The sequence below is a fragment of the Agelaius phoeniceus genome, chromosome 6 (assembly GCF_051311805.1).
Source record: "Agelaius phoeniceus isolate bAgePho1 chromosome 6, bAgePho1.hap1, whole genome shotgun sequence".
NCBI classification, from domain to species: Eukaryota; Metazoa; Chordata; class Aves; order Passeriformes; family Icteridae; genus Agelaius; species Agelaius phoeniceus.
The window spans coordinates 42,534,656-42,549,725 of NC_135270.1; the positions used below are offsets into that span (position 1 = coordinate 42,534,656).

Here is a 15,070-nt window from a genome sequence, read left to right on the forward strand (position 1 = left end):
TCTGGCAGCTGGTTATTTCTCACAGGAGTGCTGCTGTTGTGCAGGCTTACTGCTGACAGGGCCCTTGGGCCATCTCTGCAGTCTTCTCTGAGCCTCCCCCTGCCTGGCTGTGACTAACATGGAGCTTGTTTATTGTGGCTCCTTGATCCTTTCCTACACAGGTTTCAGCTGGTGCGTGCCAGCAATGTGTTTATATCTGGAGTCAAAACGGTCTTAGAAGTTCGTATGCTTCTGGGCACTTTGTTAAATCTAACCTTCTTGCTTTTGTGCCCCCTGGCCCCATCTCTGTGGCATTTCGAGTGAGGCTCTATCTTGTTACAGGTAAGAAATTTTTTACATTGAGAACTTCCAGTCATGGCAACAACTTCCCCAGGGATGTGGTGGGAGAGAGACCTCATCACTGGAGATTTTCAAGGCTTCCCTTCCCATGAAAAGTTAAACTAGGCTGTCTTTTGAGGTCCCTTCCAACCAGAGCTGTTCAGTGATTTGATGATTCTTTAGAAATGTTCTGTCTTTGCACCAGGCTGCTGGCAGCTCTAGGGGGGATATGTCTTTTGGGAATATGTCTTTAGGAATTCAGCCAAGGGGTTCTACGTGTTGGAGACCTCCGTAAATCTTACTACATGTGTGGCTCAAGAGAAATTGGAACTTTGAGGGGATGGGGGACAGTTGGCTTGTTTTCACCTGTTATTTGTGAGCATTAGCACTTGATGTCTAGATTCAGACCTCAAAATGAGGTCAGTGTTGATGATAAGGTCAAGGCTGAGGGCATGCTTGACAGAAAGTTAGTGATATTCTCTGTTGTGATGAGAAAGGAGATATAAGGGATGTCTTGACTGAGAAGATTAGGAACTGTGCTTTGGCTTTGTTGAATGTGAACAGAGATATGACTGAAAGAAGATGACTGAGAAACAGGCTGAAATCGTAGTTTGGCTAGAAGCAGGCTGGTGTAGAGTACAGAGCCAGAACTACAAGTCAGCAGAAAGGAAGTGAGAATTTTATGTGAGCTATTATCCAGATGCAGTGGTGGGGGTAGAGGTTGTGAGCAGAGCTTTGTATAACATCTCCAGAAAGCTAGGAAAAGGATAAGCCAGCTGCTCAGATATACTAAGAGAGCAATTAAGAGAGCAGAAGGCTTGAGGAGACTTTTCCCTTCCTTAGGAGCTACTGGGATATTCCTGCTATGTTAGCACTTTCAGCTCTATTGCTTGGGAGCTGAAGAGCTGCAAAGAACACAGAAAGCCTTGAAAATCTTAATATAAAGGGGCCACTACTGCTCTACCTCAGCCATGGAATAAGAATCCCTTTGGGCAGATGGGATGCAGCAGAGTTGTCTTCTGCTGTGTTTCCACTGTGCACTGGTGTAACAAATGAGACTCTCCTTTGTTAGCAGGGGGAGGAAAAAGAAAGAATGCTTTCAATTAAAGTACAAAAGATGGCTAGGAGTGGCATCATTGTGTGCTCTTGAAGGACTGTGATTCCAGTCTGAACAACTGACCAGTGTGGCTCCATCCTCACAGACAGAAGAGATGAAGAGCAAGTAGCATTTTCCCAAAAAGAGAGAAAAGAGTGGATTTAATGAGCATTGCTCAACTGGGAGAAAGATAAAAGAACAAATTAAACGGGGCATTTGTATGTGCAAGGGAAGAGCAGGGAAGCATCTGCCCCATAGCCTGCATTGTTGGAGTGAATAAGTAGCTCACAAATCCCTATTTTTTTTTTTCAGCATGATGGAATGGAAAGCAAACAGGATTATATATGTATATACACACCTTGGCTTTATTTTGCTTTGGTCTGTGCATTTTGCATAGGCTATGAGATACTTATGTCATGCAAAATAGAGTGCACAGTGACAGTGTTTACTGTGCACGTAGAGAGAAAAACTGCAGTTTTACATCTTTGCTTTCCACACAAGCATAGTTGTTAGTGGACTCTTGCTTGACCATTAGGATAAGGAAGCACTGGCTGCTGTTGGAGGCCAGTCATGGACAGGCTGGGCTGCAGAAGTGGTTTAGGGTATCAGGAAGATGACTAGCTGCACAAGATGTTTTGTTATATTTTAAGATGGAAAGAAGTGGGATGCTGAACAGGTCACAGGTCATTATGCTAATTAACTGCATCTGGGGACAGAAAATAAGCATTTTCTCAATGTCCATGCCAGTGTTAGAGGGACTGTTAATCCCTTTGTTATCACTTGGGGATTCTGAGGAAGTAGTTGATTCAGTCATGCAAGGTTCTTCCACCTTCCATCTTCTCCACAGGGAAGTGAACTGGATTTGCAGCTTAAAATTATGATGTAGCTTCCAACAGCAAAACCTTTCCCTTGGTAATGGACATTTTTGAGAAATAGAATTTCTTGGAATGTAATTCTGTGTATGAGATTATAAACATGAGGGAAAACTACCTGGATGTAGTACTTTGACCAGGAATAATGTTCACCCACACAGGTGGGTGGATTAGAAACTTATTTGGAGACATCCCAGCTTTGCTGTTTCCTTTCTCTGGTTTCATCTATATGTTTGTGCTACCAAAGATGTTGTGCTAGCCCTGCAGATGATGTCTGGACTCTGCTTTCTTATAGTTTAGCTTGATATCTGCCTTACATCAGAAGTATATTGTGCAGTTTCTCTGCTTTCAGAGTGCTTTGTGAAACCAGAACCTGGACAAAGAACAGCTGAATGAAACTAAACACGGGAGAGGCTGTGGTGAAATGCTATTGGAAAACCTGTAGAACTCTCAGCTGTTGAAAGCATCTCTGGGTGCTGAGCTAATCTGTTAATTTTAGCATCCTGTGTCTCTGGAAGCTAGTAGGACATCCAGTAGCTTAATTGGTGAAAAACATTTATCTCCTTGGGCCGATCAGGGCGATGTTCCTGAGCCAGTTATGTTCCAGTCTGGCCATCACAATCCTTGCTTATGTTAGGCTGAATGTTGTTTATTTGCGGGAGCCATGGGTAAGTGGCTCACCTTTTAGAGGGATGGGAGATGAGGTCCACCTCACACACAGGGTCTCAGAAGACATACATCTGCTCTGTCTGCTCATTGCTCTTACTGCCTGTTGTAGCTGTCACTGCTGGGATCCAGGTTTCGATCTGGGATGAGTGATAGTCTCAGACAGTTCTGCCTTGTCTTAAGGATCTGACTCAGGAAAATAAATGAAACTACCATGAGTGTGTCTGAGCACAGACTATTATGCAGGAGTCATCAGGGATGGAATAAAAGGTGCTTTTTCCTCAAGGTATAGCTCTGCAATAATTAAAGGTACTATACAAGTCAAGTAGACTGTGGTATTGCTGCACAGCTCAATGGATGGATGTGACGAGTACAAGAGTGGCTTTGTGTAGGCTTTTCCACTGCTTGTCTAGCCAAAAGAGACTATAGGAAAAGGCTCATAGGTGAGCAGATCAGGAAGTAGCCAGGATCTTAGGTATCAGACAGTGAATGAGTGAGTGAACATTGGTCTTTGGCTGAGGGGGATCAAGGACTCTTCCTTTAGCAAAGTTCATTTTCTGTAACACTAATGCCTTTGTAACTGAGAAATGCTGTTGGTAGGATCCCAGAGAAGATTCTCAGGGTTTTAGCAGGTAGTGGATTGCAGAGGTCCAAAGTGGTACTAGGCAGAAATAACAGGAAAAAGTGAACTTCACACCCCACCTGAGTCATGTTTTTCTGGAAGAAATGCTGATGGTTGATGGACAGCCCTGATTTTGTGCTATTGTTGTGAAATGTTAGCAGTGATTAACAAAGTTAGCAGTGATTGGCATGTCAGGAACAAATGTGTACCATTGGCATGTGAAGTGACATGTTTGTGGCTGTGTGTAATAATTGTTGTATATGTATTATACAGATAGGTTTTTAAAAGCAAAGCTAAAAATTTTGGACCTTATAAATTAGACAAGGGCAGATTTCTAGCTGTGTTGACAGCCCTGATTCTGCTCATTGAAGCATGAGTGCTGTTGCATGGCATGGCCCAGTGTCACAGGGGATATCAAGGAGAAACAATGTTAGACCTCAGCTCTTCCAAATTCTGGGCAGCCACCTTATTGCATCTCTGCCCCTGAAAAGAACCGCCTTACTTTTCCATCCTGTGCACTGAAAGATGCAGGGATTTTCTGTAATAAGCATAGGTAATTGTTTCTGTGCATGAGAACACACACATACCTTTACCTGCATTCGTTTGGATGCGGCATACGCCTCTCTCTATATGTGCACGTATGTGTAAATGTAATATGAGCACCAGCAAATCCATTGAAAACAAAACCACTGTTCTGTTTACATCTACAATATTATTAAAAATACTGGATTAATAAATACATGTTCTTGACAGATGAATTTAGGAACCATCAATTAAGCTTGGCATTCATTAGGTGGGGAGAAGTCCAATCAGATTTCACTGACTCAACAAAGCCGCCTATAAATTGTGGGCTTTTTGTTCTGATGTTTGATGAATTATTCTTCATAATCCACTGTCTACTATGATAAATCTAATCTTTCAGTTTTTGCTGTCTTAATAATTCTCAGAGCAACACTGTGACATTTTGTTTTTGTAGAGGGGATAGAAGGGCAGGGACGATGGGAAAAAACCCTCGCTGTCTGGGAAGTATATTGCTCTACAACAAAGTAATGTTTTTTCTCACACTTAGAGCTCTGGTCTTGCAGACTCGCAGGGATCAGTGAGTCCTTGGCAACGTGAACCATTATGTGTATCTTGTTGAAAAGATGACCAGCCTAGGATGAGGTTGACATTCCTTAAACCAGGAGGGGCATTGAATTTGAGAGCAAATAGTGTGCTAGTGTTGATAAAGTGAATTCCAAAAGTCCTGATGCCTTCTGCTGTTAGCAATCCCGCATCTCACTGCTTCCTAAATTTGTCTTGAACAAACTGCTGACACATGGCCAACATTCATCACAGTGGCAGAGCAGAGCCACTGCATCTCATGTAGAACGATGTTATATAATGCTGGGCTGGGGAAGGGCTCCATGACTTAGGCTCCTGCTCCAGAGCACCACGCTAGCAGCCTTTCTGGAGGGAAGAAAACATACCTCTCTGTGAAGTGGGCAAGTTGAAACCAGGCAGTAATACTCCATCATTTGCTGAAAAACATGGATATAAAAAGGTTGGGATTAAGAGGCAATATATTTCAAAAGAAATTAGCTAGCAAGACATGCACATTTAACTGTTATGGTTCAGAGATTAAGATATCAGACTGGAACTTGGGATATATGGGTTAAATCCCAGCTCTGTCAAAGACTTCTCAGAACATCTAGGCAGGTCATGTAAGGTAATACTTTCAGAAAGGACTCAGGATTTGGGAGCTTAAATCCAATTGATTTCCAGTATCTTCCTAAGTGTTTAAGGACAGGATTTGCAAAAAACACTGAGGCATCCTGGTGGCCCAGCATTGTGGCATCAGGTAGTATGTGCTGCAGACCTTGGGAAGGGCAGCTGTGCTTTGGGAAAGCACTTCAGCATGTGAGGAAGCCTGTAGCTGACATCTGGGAATTCCTGGAAAGCATGAATTTGTGCAGGGCCCATGGTGGCTGTGCATCTCATACCATGGCACTCTGGGCTTAATGTGGTCTCTAGGTGCAACCTCAGCACAAATACATACTAGTAAGTGTCCAAGTAAATAGATCCTGTTAGAGCTTTTATATCACTTCTTTGAGGTGTGAATACTAATACCAACAATCATGCATATTTTACATATTTAAAATTAAATGAGCTTCATTCTTCAGAACTAAACAGTCAGGGCTGTGTTTCCAGCAAGTGAAGTACAGCGCACATTCATTTGCTGGTGGACCATGTGCTTGTTGGTGGGGACCTGGCTTGCAGAAGGAGCAAGGGAAACCACTGTGTGCAGGGACACTGCTCACCTGCACGGCTGTAAACCTGCAGCTGGCTGTCCTGCTCCTTTGAAAGAGCAGCTCTAAAGTTCCTTTTAAACCTTTATTAAACCTGTCGGGAAACTATGGCTGTTTCATCTCCTGCCAGGATTACAGATGGTAACAGCGAGTTTGATGTGAGGCCATTTGAGACCAGCTGTAGCCTGGAAAAAACTTGAGAGTTCCTGAAGTCGGGTGCGCTCCAAGACTGTCCCAGACATTTGCTTGCTAATCATCCATTCTGGAAATGACAATTTTTGTTAAGGGTGCTTGTGAGCAGTAAGAGCCTGCAGCCTGTTCCAAGAACTCCCTGCTTGCATGAAATGGGTGCAGCCACCTTCATTTGGAAAGACCCTACTCCCTGGCAGGCAGTGTGGGAACCAGGCTCACTCCGCTTCCATGTCACACTGCCTCTTGCTCACTTTTGTGTGTCTGGGACACAGTCTGCAGCAGAGGCATTAGCTGCCTCCAGCTAGCTGAGAAAAGACAATTCCATAATGAACGAGGGTCATTTGCTAAGTGGGGGGTCCTGGAGCCCAGCCATGATTGTGCTTCAGTTTTATCTCAGCCTCACACCTGCTCATGTAATGGCTGTGATCTGCTCCCTCCCCCTGTGCATGCTCTGCCCTTCTGCTCCTGGGGTACCCATCAATTCTGTGGCCCTATTGCAGTCCCTTGCCTTGCTGTCTTTGCAGTCTGTGAACGTGCACAAAATTGCCCTGGAATTGTGGGAGGGTCACTGAGCTGGCTCAGACAGACAAGACTGCTAACCTGACTTCCATGTCCTAAGTAGCAAGTTTATAAATTAAACTCTTCAATACAAAATAACTCCTAGACACAGCTTTCTTCAACTATGTTTCTTTAGAAAACTTAGTCACACGATAATGAGGTGTATTTTTCCTGCCAGAGGGAACATGTGCAGTATTTTTTCCCCCTGTATGCATTCAGTTCTCATGAAAATGGCTAGATTGACAGTGTAGGCAATTAAGAGGTTTTGAAATCCAGAGCAGATGGAATTTTATGCAATTTATATATGATCTTGCTAAAAATGTACCTTACTGGAATCAAGCCAGTGAACGCCCAATTCTGTATTTTAACCTTTGGGGGATGTTACCCAGCTTTATGATAGTTGGAGTAGTAACCAATTTGTAAAGGATACATCCCTCTGATACAAGGATGTAGGGTAGTGAGAGAGTTGAAGAAAATCCCAGCTTGACCTCATGTGGCAGGTTCTCTGTTTGCATTTTTTTCTTTCTTATGGGATCTTGCAGCCCAGCAGGCTCTTGGCCACCTTAAATCTTTACCCTCAATAGATTCTTTCTTCAGGGAATACATAAACTTCACATAAAGGTAAAAGTCCCTGTGTCTTGAACACATTTTCTCTTGAGACACAAATGTCAATAGGTTTGAATTATGGACCCGCTGTAATTAAAAAACACATAACTAGTTGTTTTTAAATGCAGTTGTTTTACTTAATTGATTTTGCCGCCAGGACCAAAGAGAATTAATTAAATAAATAAAATGAACCTTCCTAGTGAATTACTGGAGGCAGCTGAGTCTGTGTTGGTACCTAATTACTGCAAATGCTCCAGTTTGTTGCTAGCAATAGTTTTCTGTGGAAGGGGCTGGGAGAGAAGGGGTGGGGTGGTGTGGGAGGGGGCCCATTCCTTGGCAGCTGCAGGAGGGAACAGGCTGCTCCTTGTAGTATTTTTCTTCCTTTTCAGCAAAAAGAGTATTCGTTTAAGGCTTTGCTTAGAAGGTCTTTATTCATATTTAATTGCTAGGTTGCTGCAGCTCCCATCTTTAATTACCTTTTAAAAAGCAGGTTATAAAAATGCACTGACATTCTTTCTTTTTTGTTACTGCATAAATAACAGGCTTCTCAACTGCTCACTTGAAATCAGTTGAGCCTGCTAGAAGGGTGGGACAGGGTCCCTTTGCTGACTTCTGGAAACCTCAGAGCTTATGTTCACCTTGCCCTACAGAGCAGGACAAAAATCCTCAGCTAGTATAATATGAACTATGCCTGAAGCCACATATCTGTGTTGGCCCTTGCTGTGAGCTGACTGACTGTTTGGAGGGGCCTGGCTCATCAGCTAGGCTGAAATTGCATTACCATGGTTGTAGTGTTTGCAGAGCCTGTGCTGCCTGGTGCTGCCAAGAGGGTCTCTAGCAGGGTGCTATGTTATGTAGGGGAGGTGAGCCTTTGCCCTCACCCTTGTCTACCTTGGATTTTGCTTCCTGGACCTGCTCCTGGTAAATCTACTTCATCTGAAACTTTCCTTTATAGTCCAGTCCTGAATTTCTCAGCCAGAGCTTCTAATAATTTCCTCTCCTGCTTGCCAAGTGCTTTGCTGTCCCTGATTGGTGCTTTTTCTGAGCTGAGAGAACTGGTTACTTTTATGGAAGGTGTGGCAAAGTCCATCACATTAAACATGTTTTCAGGCCAAGTTGTCACGGTTGAAACAGCAATTGTTGTCCCCCCTGCCCTTAATGCAGCCCTTAACCACTGCTCCCCAGTCATGTGCTGGCTTTCACCAAGTAAGCTTGCTGCTGCTGTAATGCACAGGAATACACATTGTCAGGTTTCAGGGGTGATCGCGGATGGTATTAAATATCTGCAAAAGAAATACATGCAAAGGAGCAGCTGTTGGCTTCTGCACCCAGGATGCTGCCCATAATCACTTCAAGCCATTTTTAGGACATCCTTAAGAAGTCTCACACACTGCCTGGCCACTACAAGTCCAAGATGAAATGTGCTGCTGGGACTCTGTCATAGGTTTCCATAAGCAGAGTATCTCCAGGGCATTTGCGTGTTTGGCAGGCTTCACTCAGAGGCCAAACAATGACAAGGCTAAGAGGGGGGACAGAAGAACTATGAAAGGGCTGAGTCTGCCCAGCTTTGGCACGTGAACTCTCTGGCCTGTGGGCAGGGCTTTCCTGAGCATGGCTTCTGTTACTCCAAGCTGATGCCTTTTTCTCTTCTCTCGGCAGATAAAAGAGCTCTTTATAAGTTTTGAGGACACCCCCTTGGGAGCAGCATCGCTAGCCCAGGTACACAAAGCAGTGCTGCAGGATGGGAGAACAGTGGCAGTGAAAATCCAGCACCCCAAGGTCCAAGCTCAGAGCTCCAAGGATATTTTGCTCATGGAGGTAAAATTACATGTTGATTTCAAACTTACAGAATAATTGCCATTGAAGTGTATGGGGACCACATTCATCTATGGTGTAAGCAGGTATAACAACACCAACCTGTGGCTTTGAAACCTCCACAGAGATCAATGCTGTCTTGCAGGATTAATACAGAAAATCGGTGAGGATTGCAGTGCTGGTGATTGTATGGACGGAGAGACTGAACAACAGGGTAAGAGGGAAGGAGGAGAAGACAGGTAAAGATTAGTGACATTATAGTAAGTCCATATAAGACTTAAGAAGTAGAGAGTCCTGAAGTCTCTTTTCAGCCCGTGTGCTCATTAACTGGTCTCAGGGACCATGAACTGATCTCTTGTAGTCAGGCCTGTGTGGTCAAGGAAAATCATTGTTCATGATTAGCACGTTTTTCAATTAAATTCTACTGTGGATTCAACAGTAGATGAGGTTGTTATGATTCAGTTTTGTTTCTTGATCAGCTCCATAATGCTGAACTGATTAATGGTAGAAACAAAAACAGTGAAATACAGAGAGGGTCACCTAACAGGGGCAAATATACAAATGAAGGATTCAGCTAGGAAAAAAGTTTCAATGCCTAGCTCCTGTATGGTAGGTACCAGTCTTATTTCCCAGTGCAGTGCTGTAGCTTTTCCCAAACTTCTAAGTCTAGCTATAGAAAGGAAGAAATGGAAATAAACTGCAGCCCTGTACTGCATTGCAACAAAGATGCCAGCAATATAGGATAGAACACCAAATGGACAGGGCTGTGGTGGAGGAGATGGTAAGGATTAGGTCTGTAAGTGGTAACACTGAAGCTTTTTGCTCTCCTAATAAAGCATATGCGTGTGTGTGTATATATATGTAATGTCTGTATATACAGTAAGTGCACAGTAATTGGTAGACAGGTAGGTCCATGGTACTAAAGAGGGGAAGCTTGAGCTGAGGAGTTCTGATGAGTGTTTGGAGGGTATTGCTGATGCAGTAACACAGTTCTCCATCACAGAAAATCAGAAATCAAAAATTCTGCCAGCAACCTCTCAGAGCACTGTTTAACAAGCTTCTTTAGGCAGTTAAAATACCCTGCTTTGAGCAATCCTGGCTAGTCTGCATAGAAGCACCGCTGGTTCCAGCTGGGGCACATAAGTTTGCAACTGAGTATTTAATTTGAACTCACAGTGAAAGAAACTTCTGGGTTCCAAAGAGATCTCCCAATAAGATAGGATCAGTCTGTTTCAATGCTGGTTTGAGAACACAGAACTGTTTGAACTGGCTTTGGCTCCAGCTGAAGATTTGAATTTGATTCAGATCTTCTTCGGGACTCACTGCAGTGGTCTGCCCAATGGATTTGCTTCTGTGAGTCATCATGTGCACAGCACTTCTCAGGGGGCTTATGACATCCTTGTCTCCCTCCCAAAACAAGGTGGCAGACAAAGAGCAGTCAAGGATTAAGGATGAGCAGGTAATGAAAGAATATGGGATCAGGGTAATAAGAGGATTCTGTGTGAATGACCCAAAACCTGTGTTTACCTTGGCACATTTGCCCTTCTAATAGTGGATATCATAGGAACATACCTCCTCACACCATGTTGCTGTGATTGCTGATTATACTGGTAAGAGACATTTAAACAAATTATTTTAGAATGATTCCTGTCTTTTCTGGCTTTAAACTATTCCTTCTGGGAAACTTGGAAATAAACCAATGTATTTTCTTTTGGTAGTTTAGTACTGTCCTTGTACAGACATTCTGGTTTACCGTTCACATGTAGTATATACGCAGGTATGAAAAGGTAACTCAGAATGTGACACATGCAGTTTTGTTTTTAAAAGGTATCTCTTGTGGGGTCTTGGCTTACATGCATCATTGTATCCTTGTGTGGGACTGTTTTTGACTGATAGAAAGCTAGATCACATGTGCTAATGTTCTGATCCTTTAAGAATCAGACAGACATTGCAGCTAGGTAAAGAGGTTGATTTAAATATTGATGGAGATGGTCTCATTGAGAGACTGATGGGAAAGAATTTGAACAAGAAAAGGTAGCTGGAAAATTCCTAAATTCACTTGAGGTTTCATACCATCAATGCTGACTCTTTAAAAATCAGTACAGCATCTGATAAACCCAGAGAGAGATACCTCACTGCTCTCTATATGTCAATAATTATTTCAAGACAATATGTTGACAGGTGTCAGAAAAGGGGTGGGCAAAATACTTGTTAGGATGTCCCTGCTGATGGTCAAGTTGGCAAATTGATTGAAAAGAGCATTTGAAGAAAGTGAAAAAAAAGCATGAATTTTCTCACATCGAGCACCAATGGAATAATCTTGGAGACCCTATGAAGTTTATGTTCATGTTCATGAAGATTGCTGGTTACATTTCATTTGGGTGACATAAATTTGAAAGGATTTATGCCTCTAGATATAACAGTAAAAAATACAATTCAGTAGTGTCTGGAACCTGGTGATTACATTTTTAAAGGAACATTGAGTTTGCAACTGACATTTAGATAAGAGAAGTTGAGACAGGGTAGAGAACAAATGTTGTCACACAACTGAACAGGAGCAGTGATGGTTCGTAAATTTATTTTTGTCATACATTTTTGATGTTAGCAGCTTCCTGTGTGTACTTTAAATGTTCCTTGTGCAGTGCAGGAGTTCCCATCCCAGTGGTGGAGATTGAGAAGGGGAAACTGTGCAATAACACACACTTAAAAGCCTGTTTCTGTCTCCAGATGAATGTGCAGAACAGGTAAAATAAAGACAGCAAAGTGCATTCTATTGTTATGGGTTTTTTTACTTGTTTTATGACTCAGTTAAAAACAGTAAAAACAATTTTCCTTAACATGTGGTCCATATTGTCAGCTTGTGTAAATTTGCAACTCTGGTGGAGAAACTGTCCCTTTGTATGAACAGAAAGCATACTTGGCTGCTGTGCAGCTTTGATTATGCCATCCAGTTGTGTAATGTTGATTCACTCACCCCTTAAATGTTGCTTCAGTCAAATGTTTCAAGGAACTTTTTGGGTAGGATTTTCAAGGTGCTGTGTCTCTGAATATCTAATCTCTTTAAGAAGAAGAGCATTCCATATATTCCATGTGGTGAATATATGATACTTGGGAAATACCTCCTGAGCCTTGTGAGAATGGCTTTGCCTGATGCTGAAGAGCAATTTGCCCTCTGAGCTCCACGAGAAGTGTTATTTAAGGATCTGTAGCCTACTTACTGTATCCAAACTCCACTGTTTTCTTTCAACTGCCCAGAGGATTTTCTGTGCTCAGCAGTGGAAGAGGTAACATAGAGGTGACAAGTATTACTTTTGGTCTTCCTTGTCTACATTATCTGAGAGCTGTTCAAATGAAGTCAAAGAATGACTTCTAGAATTATAGGACTCAGAAGATCTCAACAAGGGCAACACCCTTGGTGAGATCTGGCCACGTGGGCTCTTCTCCAGAGCTTTGTTCTCTTGCTTCTAGGCAGCATTCAGCTGCCCTCCCTTTGATGTGTGGGCTATCATTTAACTCCTAGATGAGCCTTTGTCTGTGGAAGAGTAGGCCAGAATTTGTGTTACATGACCAAGGCATGGCACTGTGTTGTGATACTGCAGGAACCCTAAAAGCACTTGCTTTTTTTACTTGTAAGTTACATGGAATGATCCTATCAAAACAGCACTGTGTGTAGCTGTGTGGCTTTGGAGCCAGGATGCAACTGATTGTCTGTTTCCTTGTTCTCAGGTTCTCCTCTTGGTTGTGAAGCAGATTTTTCCAGATTTTGAGTTCATGTGGTTGGTGGAAGAAGCTAAGAAGAATCTGCCCTTGGAGCTGGATTTCCTCCATGAAGGCAGAAATGCTGAGAAGGTTGCTCATATGCTCAAAAATTTTGACTTCCTGAAGGTGAGGAAACACATATTTCTTTCTATGCATGTGCATTAATAGTGTCCCTCTCTATGTCTTATGCCCCTCATTCACCAAGTGGAGGAAACGTAAGGAGGGAAAATGAAGTTCAGCCCCTCTGTGTTGTTTATCCTAGACTGCTCTGCTAATATGGACCAGAAAATACTCTGAGACATGTTTTCTCCTTGTTTGTCTCCTACTGAATGCACTCTTTTGGGTCAGGAGTGGTGGCTTGGGACCAGCAGTCTCTGGAGCCTGCTGCTCTTTTTCCCAAGTTTTCTTTCTGAATTTCATTTAAATTTTCTTTTTGAACGTGTTCAGAGACTGTCAATTTGCCATTCTTTACTGAGCCATCTGGTGGTACCTTTCCTTGGGCTCTATTTCAACTAAGGGCACGAAATGGACATAGAACAGAAAAGCTAGACTGAAACTGATGATGTCAAGTAGTATCTCAGGAAAAAGCATATTTACATGAGTCCTTCCTACTGCAAAAAAGCACATTCTCACCCTAGAATTGGACATTTATCCTTTATACACATTTATGGCTAGTGCATTCATGTTACTTCATACAGAAACCAAATTACACTCGTGTGTGGTCTTCCCCACTGATACTTTTAGCCCACCTCCCCCACGTCATACTTAGGTCACTGATAAATATCTCAAGTACAACCAGACATGTACACATCTCAGTCTTGGAAAGACATAAGGCCACATCTTCAAAGTCACACGTTCAGAAATCTTTTGCTGACGTACAAGAGACTCAAGCCTCCAGTGTGTGCTTTCTGGAAACACATACAGTGCCATGGTTGCAGTCACTGATGAGCCTGTGGCACATACAAAAAGCCAGGAAAAAACACATCCTGTGGACCTTCGTGGATACACACTTCTAAAGGAGCTTGTTCCCTCCTGTTCATGCAGAAGTCCCAAGATAGCAGTGACAGAGGTGTGAAATAAGGTGAGTTTTTGTTAGGCTTTACAGGCTGATCTATCAATTTTTCCTTGCTCCTTCCATGTAAGGGATGTAATTCCATGTTGCCTAACGCCAGCTTTGGAGCAGTCCTTTTGAAGCCCAGTGGCAGCAATGGCCTTCCCATAGACACAGGTAAAAGCCACCACAGGGAAGGCCAGAGTTGTTTTGCTGAGTGGGTGCCTATCAGAAGTGATGCAGCTTGGAGAGTGTGTCCATTGCACTGTAAGTAGCTTACTGTGAAGTCAATCCCCATGGAGACAGCCAATCACCTCCTTGCTGGGTTAAGGAGCTATCATGGTATCAATATGTGTAACAATAACAAATGACTTGAGATGGCTAAATAATGGATCCTCCCGTCTGACCTGCCAATTCAGAGACGTGTTCATCACCTAAAAGCAGCAGAAGAATTGGGCTTCTGTATCATAAATTTTCTTAAACATGCCAGAAAGCTGAGAAGTAGATTTTGTGCTGTGAACCTGTTTGAGCTTTTAAAGCCAGAGATAAATTATTTCCACACACAACCATTAGAGCCAAACATCTGTGAGTAATTAAAAAAATCACTGAAGAATTTGGCTGTGATTGAGAGAGGCATCTCTGACAGCATGAATAGCGCTTTACAAGCCCACTGACTTGCCTTTGTAAATCCTGAGACAAGACTGAGTGTCATTGGAAGTGAGCTAAGGGATCAGAGAGCTATATGGGATGGGGAACTCTTAGTTTTGGAGTTAGCAGGCTTTCTCACCAGTCTAACTGCAAAGAATGGGCATGCAGATAAGCTGGGAAGGCTGTGAGTGTCTGAATCTCCCTTGCTTATAGTGGATCTATAGCATCAAAGTCTAAGCAAGGTTCACCTGCAAAGTATAACTAGGGGTGTTGAATGATGGGACTGAGAGGCACTGAAATTACTCAGCAAAGGAGCCTTTGATCTAAAGTGGCACACACATGGTAAAGTAGAAGTGGTTTCTCTAGGACAGGAACGGAGGGAAGCAGCTAGTTTGTAAGGGACTGGGATATTGTCAATAGTTAAAAGCAACAAATGCTGCTTGTTCAGAAGCTATGATGAGCTACAGTGGCCTGGCTGGTCATCCCCTGGTTTTGGTCAGTTGATGGACAGCAACTCTTACCTCTTCCTGTCCTGCCCTAAGGTGCTGATCGGGAGTCCATGGCTAAGTCAGGAGGGTG

At 43.0% G+C, this 15,070-nt stretch overlaps 1 protein-coding gene across 8 annotated transcripts in view; it reads left to right on the forward strand.

Annotated features, from left to right (window-relative positions):
- The window catches only part of ADCK1 (aarF domain containing kinase 1), a 72,788-nt gene that overhangs the window by 40,940 nt on the left and 16,778 nt on the right, over window positions 1-15,070 (forward strand). For 7 of the 8 annotated variants that reach the window (XM_077180542.1, XM_077180539.1, XM_077180538.1 and 4 more), the window contains 2 exons: window positions 8,878-9,036; window positions 12,760-12,918. In XM_077180542.1, the coding sequence (XP_077036657.1) occupies window positions 8,878-9,036; window positions 12,760-12,918 (318 nt within the window). The remainder of the gene's footprint in view (window positions 1-8,877; window positions 9,037-12,759; window positions 12,919-15,070) is intronic. The other variant, XM_077180544.1, reaches the window with a different exon arrangement.